Genomic DNA, 15,460 nt, shown 5'->3' with positions numbered 1-15,460 from the left:
AAGTCATCTGGGGACAAATTTTAAGTCGCTGAATCTCTTGATCATTTGGGTCAGTTGGGCGCTATAATCAGCGAATCTTTGGAATGCTTCAGTAAGCGATAGCACTCTTCAAGTCAAAAGCAGATAAGACTCGGATAGAATATCAGAAACAACCCAGAACATGCTTCAGAGCTGAAGGTGGCAGGGATGTGTGCACAGCAGCAAAGAAAAGATACAGATCTATTTGACTTCTGTGAAAGGTCTACCAAAGAAAGACCATAAAAACGTTCAATTTAAGCAGCTGTGTAGGAGATCCCACTCCATCTTCAGTCCTGGAGAAATGTCATGAGGGCTTAGTACCAGACATTACAAATTTTGATATAGTGTCTGTTATAATGTGGGTTTAAGTTTCTTTGACGTGTACACCTCCTGTTGGTTATATCTGTGATGTAGGTATGGAATGTTGTCTATGTAATGAGAATGACCTGGGAAGGTTCTAAAGCAGTTGAGTGGGTAGAGAAGCTGTTGGTGTCTGGCTTGCCAGGCACAGGATTTATCTGCCAGTAAACTTAAAGGAACACAACTTCACTGTGTCTGCGTGATCAAATACTACAATATTTTGGCAACGATAATGGTACGTGCCAGACACATCTACAGAGGATATAAAGTGTAGGAAGTCTTGTATCAACACTCTGTGAGACTGCGAGGTAGGCTGCTAAATCTGGTTGGGAAACAAAGTTCACCGGACTGTTTTGGCCCCAGAGTGTCAAAGAAAAAGACTAAACATACTGTGTAGTGTCCTGCGGCTTACTGCAGCAACCGGAGGGAGGGCTGGTAATTTGAGTCAAGGGACGGCATATGAGCGTGAGCTTCCCTGAGTCATCTAATACTTAGTGGCAAAACTGAGCGTGCATTATTCGTTCGGCCTTGCCTAAGGGTCTTGTGGGAGATTGCCACGAGTGACACACCATTGCGACTTGGCCTTGCCTAAGGACCTTGTGGATAAGTCAGAGTGCTGCGTCCAACCTCAAAAAACAGAAGAAAAAAAAAAAAGTGGCCTTGTCTAAGTGCCTGATATGAGAAGCATTTCAGGAAGGTGCCTTGCGTACGGGCCTGGCACTAGAAGCTGGAGTGCTGTGCTACAATCGTCTCCTAAACTAAGTGCTGTGTGCACTGCCAGCTCCTTCGTGACTCATTGTGACATCAGCCTGCTCTGACAAGCACTGAAGCCTTGAGAGGTTTCATAAGTAATTACACCCCCCCCCCCCCCCACCCAGCACCGCAACATAAACTAAGTGCACATGCAGAAAAGAAAACAAAATTAAGAAAGCCCCTTGCCTTATCAGTTCCTTCCTGAGCTTCATATGAGTGATCTCCAGTCTTCTTCACCAGCTACACTGTCACCTAGGGTCAACGAAGTGTGAGTGAGGAATTTTATGGATTCACTTGACCTGGAAGAGTGTTCCAGCACCATCTGGTGGTTTGATTCTAAAGGAAAGATAACTATTTGTAACAATTCAGTACAGTAACCATGAACATAAGTCAGGCAATTGTAGGAACGCCCTCATTTTTTATACAACCTGGAGACCCACCGATAGAATGAGAAGATTGGGTGGAACTTTTTGACAATTATATTGTGGCACTTGGTGGAACAAGATTTTCTCCCATTCCAAAAAAAAAAAATGCATTGTTGGTTGGCTGTTTAGGTACAGAAGGGCCACGTGTGCTTAAACATCTCCCAAACGTTTGAGGAAAATGGGGAAGAAATTGAAGATGTTTACAAAGAAGCAATACTAAGGTTGCAAAATCGGTTTGTGAACACAATTAATATAGTGATGCAGTGCCACAAGTTCTATACTAATCCCCAAAAACCTTTGGAATCAGTGGATTATTTTGTGTGGAAAATGTAACTTTGGAAGTAGGACTGAGGAGCTGATCAGGGACCAGTTGGTAGTCCAATGTTAAAGCAAAACAATCCAGTAGACACTTTGGGCTGCTAGCAATCTTACCCTTAAACAGACCATAAAAAATTGCTAAGTTTGTGGAGGAGTCAGAGGTGTATTAAGGATATGCAGAGAAGTGAAAATGAAAGCACCTTTGAGGTACAGTCACGGTTGACAGTGACATAAACTTAGTCTATGCTGTCAATAAGAAACTAAGTATAACAAACAGCCATGGTGGAAAAGGGAGCAATGTGAAGATGGAAGGAGTGTCAAATACTTTTAACAAGATTCCAAAATGTTTATGCTACAGGTACGGTCGCAATCTTCATTTGGGTGATTTAAATAATTGTTTTGCTGTGGGGAAGGAATGTTGAATTTGTGATAAAAGGACCACTTTACACCGGTGTGCAAGTTTTTGAATAAACGCTTGGCGTCTGTGGATGATGTGAAAGAAACAGAGGAAGAGTGCTCATGGTTGATAATAACTACCTATCGATGGGAGAGCATGAAGATATAAGAAGAAAAGTATGTCCTAAAGCATATTTTAGGGTGGATGGCAAAGAAATTGCATTATTGGTGGGTTCAGACTCACTGTACACAATCTTACCAAAGGAATTGTTTGATGTAACATGACCTGGGGTGGGCTGAAAAAAAACTGGTGTGATCCTAAAAGGGTATCAGGGAGCTGATATAGGAGTAATGGGATATTTTTCAGAAAGAATTGAAATTATGGATAGAGCCATCAATGAAAAGGCATACATAGCTGCTGATGGTCCACCAATTCTGGGTTGGTCGCGTCAGTATGACTTGCATATAGTTGTCAAAGCCCGTGCAGAAAACTAAGTGATGGTGATTGATGAAGGTAAAATAGAAATACTGCTGGAGCAATTCAAATCTGGTTTTGAGGACAGGTTGGGGGAAGCAAAGTGTTACCAACACAAGATAGTATTGAGGGAGAATGCTGCTCTGGTAAAATATGCTACAAGGAAAGTACCTCTGGCGGTGCAGGCAGAGGTGAAGCGTCTGCTGGATCAGATGATCAAAGACAAAGGGGGTTATTCTAACTTTGGAGGAGGTGTTAATCCGTCCCAAAAGTGACGGAAAAGTGACGGATTTACCACCAGCCGTATTACGAGTCCATTATATCCTATGGAACTCGTAATACGGCTGGTGGTATATCCGTCACTTTTGGGACGGATTAACACTCCTCCAAAGTTAGAATAACCCCCAAAGTGATAGAACCAGTTGAGGCTATGCAGTGGTTATCTCTAGTGGTGTTGACAAAAAAAACCTGATGGAACACTGTGGTTTTGTGTGGATTTGCATAGCCTAAATCAGAATGTGTTCATGGATTGTTTTTCCTTTCTGAATATCAAATAGTTTTTTTGTTGTGTGGGGCTAGGTTCTTTTTTTTTTAAGCTAGATATAAAAAGAGCCCATCACCAGGTAAGGTTACATCCAGGCTCCAGACACTTAACTACTTTCATCACGACTGAAGCTGTTTTGCAGTTCAACAGGTTGCAATTTGGCTCATCAGCTGCAAGCATCTTCCAAAGTTTGATCATGGAGGTATTATCTGGAGTAAAAAATAGTGTTCTTTCAGGCTGATATCCTGGTGTTTGGAAGGAGCATTGCACCTCACAATGACACATTGCATGAGGTTCTGCATTGAGTAACTGAGGCTGGTATGATACTGCAAAAAGGAAAGTGCAAATTCTGAGTGAAAGAGATTGAGTGCTTGGGCTATCTCATCACAGGAGAAAGGGTGAGACCAAAGTTGAATTTGGTTAGTGCTATTATTAAAGCAGAAGTACAATCTACACTTGTTCATGGGCCTCGTGGAATACTAAGCAAAGTTTGTGAAGGATTTTGCATTTGTCAGACCACCTGAGAGAACTATTGAAAGAAGGAAAGAAATTTACATGGGATAAAATTCAGCAAACAGCGTGTACCCAAATTAGGAAACCATTGCTAATTGTGGCATTTTGGTCCTATTCCAATTTGGCTTAGTCAAGAAAGTAACTTTTGCTTCTTCCTCTTTGACTAATATGGAAAGGAGTTACTCTGTCACTGAGCGAGAGGCATTGGCTGTTGTGGGGTTGACTAACTACTTTTGCACTTTCATTTGGGGTGCTAGAATAACTATCAACAGATCATAAACCTCTCCTCAAAGTGTTTGGGCCAAATGCCACAAAAATTATTCAGAACGAATGGCAAGGTTGGCAGTCCAACTCCAGGTCTGTGATTGCGAGGTGAAATACCTTCCAGGTTGGAGCAACAGAGTGGCTGACTGCCTATTGAGATTGCTGGACAAAGCCGCAGACGATTTGATTTACATACTGAAGAGGTGGGGGCCAGTGGAGAAGATGTGACAAAGGAGTTCTAGGGGTATGTGACTGGATGATTGGAGTTGTGCCATGGAAAATTACCTAGGCTTTGAGGCAGTGGTGGAGAGGCTCACGGGTGAGGTGATAAGAGTAAGCACTTTTCCTGATGCTGTGGAACCATTTCATAAAGCATTAGAATTGTCCCTGGTTGGGGACAAGCTTATTATGAGGAATGAAGAGTTTGTTCCTCCTGCTGCTGTCAGGGATAAACTCACGCATTAGGCACATGAGGGCCACTTGGGTCAAATGCTGACTCTCAAGAGACTTAAGAAAAATATTAGTGGCACAGCATGGAAGGTCAGGCAAAGGAGTGGGTGGAAAAGTGTGAAATATGCAAGAATTGTGAGAAGATTGAAAGTGAGTTTGGGTGTGACAGGAGTTAATCAACATGTGTCTGAACCAGAGTATGTCTGGGAGAAGGTGTGCCTAGATTTCATATGACGCAGAGATTCTGAATGACATTGGTGTGAAGCATGTGTGTACTTCTCTTTCCCAAGGTAATGGCCAGGTTGAGAAAATACACTGTTTGATAAAGGGAACCATGGAATCAGCAAGTAAATCTGGTTTGGATGTTCAAGGTGCTGTGAAGTACATGTTGTGGGCATAACGGTGAATTTGGACACAGCAAAGACACAGTTTGAAGTGATGCGAGGTAGGCATTGGGCACTAAGTTTGTTCCTTCATGGTTGTGGGAAGAATGCCTCCGAGCATCGGGTGGAAATATACAGCTTTTCAAGGGTGAGTAGTAGGTCAGTGTGGGGAGTTGGGTGAAGGTGAAACCAGTTGGGGTTGGTGCTGGTATGTCCAAGTGCCCGGGTCCCTGTAGAGTGAAGCTGGAAAATGATCAGACAAGGAATTTGAGGAGAGTTGCTTTGTTTCAGAAGAATAGGAGAAGTGTAGTGTAACCAGAGAAAGAAAGTAAGAGTTGTTCTGGTTGGTTCATGATGGAAGACTCCGAATTTCAGCGGAGTTCTGTATGTGCCAAAGGAGATGCTTTGGGTACTTGTGTTGATGGGCATCGTTGCACATGTGCCTCGTTCCCGCAGACATCCCAGTTTGTTTTGAGATTTGGGGTTGAAGTGTCTGGTTTACCAGTTTTGCTGAAAAGTTACATAACCTCAGCAGTGAATACATAAATAATCAGTATCACAACGAGTGATCAGTATATTGAAAATGTACATCCACAATATAGGTATTTGCTTTGATTCATCAGTGGGCTGAGAGCTGCTAAATGTAAAGATGGTAAAAACAAACAGTTTGCACCGGTTAACAAACTACCACGCTCATTAACAAACTACCACGCTCTAGGGCTGTGCTTAACCTCACACTATACAGATGTTTCAGTATTGGAAAGATAACATTGTGGCATTTTCTGTTTGCTTCATTCATTTCTGGATACATTGTTACATTCACTTCTGGAGTGTTGCCGAGGTAAAAGCAGTCCTGTGTCCAAAATGTTTGACTTCTATGAAAATGCGAAATCTGAAAATCACTGAAATTTGATTGGAAAATTTGAGTTTAAGAGAGAGTTTAAGAGAGGGCACACGATTTACTGTCCTGAGGTCTCCCTTCAGTTTTGCCTATATCTCATTTCTGATCAGAAAACCACACCGCTGCAAAGTAAAGCCTGCAACCATGAGAAAGTGGTCATTTAACGTTTATGAGCATTTATACAAAGGAAGTAACCATCACCGATAGGGAAACAATGTCGCGCCATCAACAACATCCAGGCACTTTTGATGCCCACTACATAATGTTTCACAAGATGGCCAAAGCTGTATCAAACCTCTTGTGTTGCCTTGAACAGCATCCAGGATATACAGTTAACATTTCTGTGTTATCTGTTTAATTATCGTTTGGCAAGAGCCACAAAAAGTACTATTGTTTGGTTGATGATGAAGATTTTCTTACTTTGCAGTGTGATTTCCTGTTATTTGGGTTATTGTGATATAAATTCTTTGGAAAGCTGAAGGAAGTTAGCCCATGCTATTCCCACCCCTTTGGCAGTCTGCCCGAGTCTATGGAACTTTGGCTTGCTTGCCAGATCAAAGTATTAAAAAACATGACCTTCCAAAGTAATTCCTACCTGAAACGCTAGTCTGAGGGACGTGTATAAGATTTTGAGAACCAGGAGACTGTGAAACAACTTCGTTTTCACGGGTTCACATTGATAATTCAAAGAGTATTCTTTCCAGGCCGCCATGCTAGCCTGTAAGCGCTTTTGTAAATAAAGATGTCTTCAGCGTCTGCAGATGTAATTTGCTGTCACTTGGCATATGCTCTCTGATTCTTCAAGGGCTGTCAGTCTAGGATAATTTAATTTTCAGTGCTTTAAAATGACATTCATTCTCAGCACGGGGAACATTGTAATTATTAACAACAAATTATTGCTAACAAGCAGTGTCCATATTGGATTACGTTTTTTTTATTGTTCATTTTTCTTCCAGAGAAAAGCAGAAAGCCGAAGCAAGGGACCTGAAGGTACTAGAGATCCTGCAGGTCAAAGACAGAAAAATCCAGGAGTTGGAGAAGGTTTGTGTATTCTCAATATACATGGTTGAAAAATATGTCCATCTTAATTAAAAGTGATCCTCTTACTCGGGGCCATCTCGTCAGCATTATTAATCGGTTTATTTTATATATTTTCTGCCTTTACAGCATAACACAAATTCAGTGTGTTTTTATGTTATGTTGTTAAATTTTCTTTTGAATTGAAGGTAGTTGATGCTAATCCCAGGTGGAGTTGTGTGACAGTGGCTTCAAGCAGCTTCGATTACCATAGCCAGAATGTGTTTTTAAGAAGACGAAACGGTTTTTTATCTGAATCCCCGTGTTCTTAACTTAGTAATTAAATGCTTTAGTAATTTTCTAGTATCTAGTACAATCAAACCGTGTTGTCCAGTATTTCAGTTACTGCTTTCGATAAGTCTTTTACCATTTAAAAAAAACAAAAAAAAAGGCATTGTTTTCATGCAAAGTACATAAAAGTAAGCCTGTAATGTAAAAAAAAAATAATACATAACGATTAAGTTGTGTAAAATGTTGCTGTATTTGCATGTTGGAGTTCTGGTGATATGTACATACCATTTGACCTTCGGCTGCTTGGTTAAATCATCACCAGCAAGCGTGAACGGCAATATTTATGGGAAATATTTACCATAGATTTTATGAATACTACAAGTCACTAAGGAGTTTCGGGATGAAATAGAGAAGGAAGGCCATAGTCCTAGGTTCGTTTGTAAGGTAATGACATTACGAGATGACTTGAAATATTCTTGTAACATAAAGGAAGAGGTTATTTTATTCCTTATAATACATGGCCACACCATAATTCTTTCCACACACCTCTTAAATCCTTTTAGTCGTCCCCATCATATGAAAGTGATATTATGGTTGTATACATGAAGGTTGGGGGGGGGGGGACAGGGACACTGGAGTGAAATTAAATAAAGCGTAAAACAGTTTGCAATTTGTGTAAAAAAATGGAATCAGTTTACTGTAAATAGTATTGAAACAGACTGTATTCCAGATTGAGTAGTAACATACAGAGGAATTATTTTCTTTCCTGTAATAAATTGTGTGCAAAAACAAACGTTACCAGAATTATTCTTATCTGCTGATCACTCTTCGTTTTGAAAAAAACAGATCATGGGAAAGAAAAGTCAGGTCTCTTTTTCTTGTTTAAATTGCAGCTGCATTGGCGCATTGTAACTTGTCTTTGACCTTGGCTGCTGGCTTTAACAAAGGCATGTTTAAATCAGAACTCGATTGTAATTGGTTATTAAAGTTGAGGAGCTCTCCAGTTTCCTTACATCAGATGACTAGAAATTCCACAACTGGACTTCTAGCGCTTCAATGCTCTTTGTGAGTAGGAATGCGTTTTATAAATACGGCATACATACATACTATGATAAGGAAATTGGAGACCGGGTTATGTACTGGGATTGCAGACTATGTATGCGATAAAGTACTTCTTGCTGTACGTCATAAGGATATTGCAAGTTACTGAATAGTTCCATAGCCATATAGAGGGTGAACTTGAAGGCCGAGCTCTTTTATAATGCTATTGAACTCTACAGTGACTTGCAATATTTTTATTGTGTGCAGTGTGAGTACTGTATTCCTTATAACAGTGGTTCCCAACATTTTGACCTCTGTGGAGCCCCACTTTATCATTACTGGAACCTGGGGACCCCCAGAGAATCATTATTTGGAGTCTGCCACCCCCCCCCCCCCCCCCCCCAATGAGTCATTACTGAAAGGTTGGGACCTAATCTGTTAATATTATTTAATTTTCTAAGCAGTCATGGACCCCATGAGGAGGCTTCAAGGACCCCCAGGGGTCGCTAGTCCACAATTTGGGAACCAATGTCTTATAGTTCATGGTCACAACATCATTTTTTCCTTAAACTACCCAAATCCTTAGTACATAGCTGTTTCATATAAAAGATGCAGCATGTTTGCAAACATGAAGAATACAAATAGAATATCAACTGCAAAATTAAATACCTCAAAAAGCTGTGAGATACTTGTTAGAAGAATATATTAGAATCAGTTAAATACACATCAGGTTTTTTTGCTTTAATGAAAAAAGGCGCAGTAGCTTGGAATATATAGAAACATGCTGAAATATTTGAACTTTTCTATAATTACCTAAGGATGACAAAAAACGAATATTTTGCATAAATACCACCTTTCTGGTTGTCACTGTAGCACTAGAAACACAGCAGAAAGAAAGAGCTTAAAAGGTTACTTCAAAACTAACGTATTTACTTACCTATAACATCATTTTGGCCTTTGTTTTTTGTTTTTTTTGTGAAACCACCACTGCTGCCCCCACCACCATCACCTACTCCTCGCTGTCACCACTACCTACTCCTCGCTGTCTCCCTATAGTTATGGCCGTGTTTCCATAGGAAAGGGAATGTTCTCTCCAAACCCCCCCCCCCCCCCCGGCTTTGTGAACGGGTCCCAAAGGGATACCCACCAAGGGCCAAAGCATTTAAAAGAAAGAAAATATTCTGCTGTTAATTTGCAGAGGATCCGCAACAGAATAAAAAAATAAATCAATAAATAAAACAAAGACACCCACAACTAGAAAAATTAAATACTTCCCGGGGTAGGCTGGGGCCTGGGGTGGCAGTACAAAAACATATTTAGGGGTGTGGGAGATTTGGGACCTTACTCTCTGAGCCACCTGACATAAGGTCCTCCCCCCCTAACCCCCCCTTTAACCTTTAAATGGCCCTGGGGACCTGATCCCCCGGGAACCCCATTCCTTAAGGCCAGCTCACTCACTTTGCCAGTGGAGCACATCCCAGGGACGGGAGCTTTAAAAAATGTGGACAGGGAAACTCTGCCCATGCATCCCCTTCGCCATAAAAATATAACACAACCCCAAGGGATGGGAAGGGGTCCCTGGTGCCTGTAAAGGCTTTGGGGAGGATGGCCACATGCCTCCTTCCAAAAAAGATTTTTCTTTTTCTCCCCCCCCCTCCCCCCCACACATACACACACACACAAATACCCTGGCATCAGGAAAAGTTTAAATTAACAAAACCACTGATATTCACCAATTGTTGCTCTCTCAAGTAACTAGGACCCATGCCCTAAGGTAACTAGAGCTTGCAATCTCACCATGCACTGCTAATTATTACATCACTGTTGTGTGTACGTATGTATTCTCATTCCTAGGGTGGAATGTTATGGCCGATGATACGAGGGGACTCCAAGGTCTATGACGTGTGGAGTCTCCCAGTGTCAGTTGAGCCTTGGTGTGCTACGGAACGGATTGGTTTCCTTTTTGTACCAACTTATCTTGAATAAAGAGGAAGAATAACTTACCTGTGGTTCCTGTTCTTCATCGACGATCACCACTTCAATTTGGCTACGAGGATGGTAAAGGTGTAGCGGCCGGTGTACTTATGATTTGTTTAAGCGTGGTTTCCTTACCCCAGCTGGTGCTCACCAGCAGAGATTTCGTGCAGGCGTGACGACGACATTCGCATCTGCTATTCAGGTGACTGCCTTAATTTTTTATATTTTTTTGACTCCACAGTGGTTATCTGCGCACGCGCACTTTAAAAAGATACGCGTGAGCGGAAACAGTTATCTCATGGACGCTTGCGTGTCGCCTTGCCAACGGACACGTGCAGCATTCAATTAATTCCTCGCGCGCGCGTCTCCTAGGAAACAGGGACGCGGCATCTCGGGGGAATCTGAGCGTCTCCAAGGAAACGGGGATGCAGCATCGCAGTGTCGGAGCGTTTCTCTATGCGTGTGCCTCTTTTGTAACGAGAACGCAGGACACTTTTTTTTCTGTTTCTCTTTTTCCTGTTTTGTTTTTATGCTGTCTTAGAGGATGCCTACAGATAAAAAATTTTTAACAAGGATGAAACAATTCTTTAAAGACAATTGAGTAGCAAGTGGATTAAAAAAAAAAAAAACGACACTGAGACAATTCTTTAAGGAAGTTTTGGAAACAGGTCCGGAGTGTTTATCGTTAGGCAGTCACTAGTAGCCACACTTAAATTGTGTATTTAACTGGAACTGTGCACTGAGGCGTGGTGCAGTATGGCACAACCAAATTTTACAATTATTCCCCCACAAGCATTTTGGGCTGCGGGAAGTGCACCACCTGTTAAGTGGGTGGAATGGAAAGACTATTTCTTGAACTAACTAGGTGCCATTGACGTAGAGAATAAAATGGCTGCAGAACAGAAGAAAATAAAATAAAATGCAGAAATGTCCTGTGAGTGGAGACGTATGTGTTTTTAACGCAGCGATGCAAGATCTTGATAAATATTTTGCACCAAAATGTTGCGTTGGAATTGTTACAAGTTTTTCCAAAGGAGACAAGAGAAAGGGGAGTCTGTAGATGACTATGTTGCAGACTTAAAGAAATTAGCCCTTGACTGCAAGTTCGATGCAATACATGATGACCTCATTAGGGATCAAGTGGTTATCCAAGAAAGATTGTGGATAAATGGTGATTCTCCACTGGAAGAGATCTTAGCCATAGTAAGGAAGGCAGAAATTTCTGAAAGGTGCGTTTCTGAGTTAAGATCAACAGAGAAAAGTGTTGACGGTGTTTACAAGGTGGCAAATCGCAAAGTGATGAAGGAGCAGAAAACTCCACAAGGTGGGGATGGTGAGAGAAGATGTTACAGATGTGACAGCAAGGAACATCTGGCTTACGCTAAGTAATGCCCAGCCTTAAAACTAAAGTGCAGCAAATGCGGTATTGTGGACCAATTTGCAAGGGTATGCAGAAATAAAAAGAAGATAGTTAAATATTTATTAGAAGGTAACGATTATTTAGAAAGTGATAGTGAAGAAAACACCGTCGAGTCCAGAGGGATCGCGGAGGATGGAAACTTTATTTTGAATATAACTGATGTGAACACCAAAGGGAAACCAGTGTGCGACATGGAAACTGGTGGGATTCCTATTACAATGTACGCAGACTCTGGCTCACCATTTACCATAATAAATGAGGAGATATGGAACAAGACATTCGTGGATAAAATAGGCAAGCAATTATTACAACCAGACATTCAACCAGAAAGTTATACTGGAGACAAAATGGACTTAGTAGGTTTCAGATGGCTTTTGTTCTCTTTCAAAAACAGAACTGCCAGAAGAAAGCTATATGTATCAAAAAGAGGTCCATCAGTACTAGGCTGGAAAGATCAAGGACAATTACAAATGGTTTTGGATCCTAACGGCAAGGAAAAAGTTTTGGTGGTGGGTGGAGGTCATTCCTTGTCCACAGAAATGGAAGGGAAATTTCCCTGAGTTTTTGATAAACAACTGGGTAAATTGATAGATTTTGAACACAAAATTGTATTGAAGAAAGATGCTATACCAAAAATCCATAAAGTGAGATTGGTGCCTATGATAAGAGGAGGTTTCTAAAGAATTGGAAAAATTGATGTTAATGGACGTTATTAAACTGATAGAAAGTTCGGAGTGGATTTCACCTGTGGTAATTGCTCGGTGCAGCAACGGGAAGATTCGCTTATGCGTTGATTTAAGATATTTGAACGATAATCTTGTTATTGATCGCTTTCCGTTACCGAAGATCACCAAAATGGTCTCCAGTCTTAAGGGTCCCTGTTGGTTTTCCACAATTGACTTATCAGCAACCTATCATCAGATTCCTCTGACAGCAGAATCGAGGAAACTTACAGCCTTCATCACACCTTTTGGGTGTTTCCAATATAAGAGGATGCCATTTGGACTAGCGTCTGCTGCAGCAGTTTTTCAACCTTTAATGCATAAGTTGTTTGGGAAGTCAATGGGGGTGATGTGTTTTCAGGATGACATTTTAGTATTTGGAAAAGATAGGAATGTGCATGATGGAAGGTTGCAACATGTGTTGGAGGTGTTGGAAAACAAGGGTTTATCAGTAGAATTGAGCAAGTGTAAATTTGCTGAGAGAAGTGTGGAGTATTTGGGGCATGAGATCAGTGGTGAAGGGGTGAAACCTAGGGCGTCTTTGGTTGATGCTATCGTTAATGCATCAATTCCTACAACTAAGGAGGAGGTAAGGTCCTTCTTGGGGATGGCGGATTTCTGTGCAAAATTTATTCCGAACTTTGCTGGAAAAGTTTATAACTTGTGACTTTTACATAAAAATAATTCACGGTTTGCATGTAATGATGTATGTGAACGAGAGTTTGGAAACATTAAAAGAGATTAGCAAATTTAGAGAGTTTCGACCCAGAACTGGATACTTTTGTGACCACAGATGCAAGTAATAAAGTACTAGGTGCCGTTTTATCTCAGAGAGACAGGGATGGAAGCGAGAGAATCATATTGTTTGCTTCCAGGTCATTGTCTCCATCTGAGGAGATGTACTCTGTTATCGAAAAAGAAGCCTTAGTTTGCACCTGGGCGCTGGAACATTTCCGTGCATTCGTGTGGGGCAAGAACCTTACAATTCAGTGCGATCATAAACCCTTGATCAAATTACTCACATGTGAAGGTAGCGTGTTGGCATCAGCAAGAATACTAAGGCTGTCCATGCGTATGAAGGATTTCACTTACCGCATTGTGTATGTCCCTGGAAAAAACAATTTAATGGCGGATTGTTTATCCAGATTGCCACGTCCGTTGGAAAGGTGCGTAGACGATCCGTCGAGTGAATTTAGTGTTGCTCTGGTACATGATTCCGGTAGATCTGCAATTAATAAAGATTGTTGGGGAAAGGAGATGGATGAGGATGCTGTATTGCACTCTGTTTTGAAGTTTGTTTTAGAAGGTTGGCCTAAGAAGGACCAGCTAACAGAGCAGTGTAAGTACTTCTGGGAAGTGAGATATGATCTTTCTGTGGCAAAGGATGTCGTTTTGAGAGGGGATAAAATCATCCCTCCATGTGGTGTGAGGGAAGCGATTTTAGAATTGTGTCACGAGGGCCATTTTGGCATTGTCAGGACCAAATCGGTAGTTAAGGACCTATTTTGGTGGCTGGGGGTAGACAAAGCAGTGGAGAGATTTGTTAGATCTTGCAAAGTGTGTTCCTCAGCTGATAATAGTTTGTGTACCCTGAGACCGTCTACGGAGCAAACGCTTTTACCCAGGCAACCATAGGAATGTGTTGCTGTGGATTTGTTCAGACCAGTTGGCGATGCTCAGGAATATGTGGTTGTACTCATTGACTTGTTTTCTAAATGGCCGGAAATTGGAATAGTTGAGAGAGCTGACACCACTACAAAGCATTTCTATCTGAAGGTATTCCGGCAAAATTGTTGAGTGACAATGGTGTACAATTTGTTTCTGATGCTGCAAGAAAGTATTTTGAGAGAGTGGTAATCAAACACAAAACTACATCCCTGTATAATCCAAGCGGTAACGGCACTGTAGAGAGATTCAATAGAGTTATCAAGGGTGTTATTCAAGGTGCTATGGAAAAGTGTGAGGATTGGCATACAGATGTTTTCAAGGCGATGTGGCATATAGAATCACTGAGAATGTAGCAAAAGGATTGAGTCCCTTTTGTTATTATGAGAGGAAGACATCCTAGAAGTAAACATAACCCTGCGTGGTTAATTGATACTGGAATTAAACACTGGTCTATGGAGCTAGTGAGAGATTGCTTGGACAAGTCACTAGAAAAAACTAAGTCCTATTATGATAAACACCATCATGTGAAACCAGTCAAGATTGATGTAGGTGATTGAGTTCCTGTTAAGAAGCCTGATAAGGTTAGGAAGGGTGAGAGTCCGTATTTTGGACCGGAGCAGGTGATGGAGGTGTTACATAATGCTGTCAGGCTCAGTGATGGTAGAGTTTGGAATCTTAAACGTGTTGCCTTACTTGACAATAAGCAAAATCTTATGTGTGATGGTGAAGGAACAATAATGGATGGGAAAGGAAGGACTAATTGGTTAGAGGTCAAGGTGAAGGGACATAGAGTATCAAGAGAGGTGGACAGTTTTTCTTCCCTTGATCAGGATAATTTTGTCAGAGATAGAGAATAGGAGGTTAATGAGCACGAAGTTGGTGAATCTGATCATGTTATGGAGTGTTCAGATGGTGTGTCGCATGAAGGGAAAAGGAATGTGATACGTCCTTGTTGGCTGAAAGATTTTGTGTTGGGGCACATAGCAGCTACTTCGAATACTTAACAGGAGGTTATCTTCTGTGATTTTATCTACTAAATACCCACAATTTTGTGTTGGGGCACATAGCAGCTACTTCCAATACTTAACGGGAGGATATCTTCTGGGATTTTAGCTACTAAATACCTTTGTTTTTTTGGTTTATTTGTTTTTTTTATTTCAGAATAAAGGGGGGGGGATGTGTTGTGTGTGTGCGTATGTATTCTCATGCCTAGGGTGGAATGTTATGGCTAATGACACAAGGGGATTCCAAGGTCTATGACGTGTGGATTCTCCCTGTGTCAGTTGAGCGTTGGTGTGCTACGGAGCGGACCTGTTTCCTTTTTGTACCAACTTACCTTGAATAAAGAGGAAGAATAACTTACCTGTGGTTCCTGTTCTTCATCGACTGTCACCACTTCAATCACTCATGCAGTCATGACACGTTCTGTGACATAATGGACAATATCACTGGCACATTTGCAGTTAATTTATTGATGAGAAAAAAAAAACTGTGCTTGATTTTTAGTTACCTTGGGGCACAAGT

The 15,460-nt window shown here is 41.2% G+C and overlaps 1 protein-coding gene across 1 annotated transcript in view; it reads left to right on the top strand.

Moving 5' to 3' along the window:
- The window catches only part of CNTLN (centlein), a 1,263,565-nt gene that overhangs the window by 180,811 nt on the left and 1,067,294 nt on the right, over positions 1-15,460 (top strand). The window contains exon 4 of the mRNA XM_069239496.1: positions 6,757-6,841. Within this exon, the coding sequence (XP_069095597.1) occupies positions 6,757-6,841 (85 nt within the window). The remainder of the gene's footprint in view (positions 1-6,756; positions 6,842-15,460) is intronic.

Source organism: Pleurodeles waltl, chromosome 1_2, assembly GCF_031143425.1.
Source record: "Pleurodeles waltl isolate 20211129_DDA chromosome 1_2, aPleWal1.hap1.20221129, whole genome shotgun sequence".
Classification (NCBI taxonomy): Eukaryota; Metazoa; Chordata; class Amphibia; order Caudata; family Salamandridae; genus Pleurodeles; species Pleurodeles waltl.
This window is presented reverse-complemented; position numbering and strand designations above follow the sequence as displayed.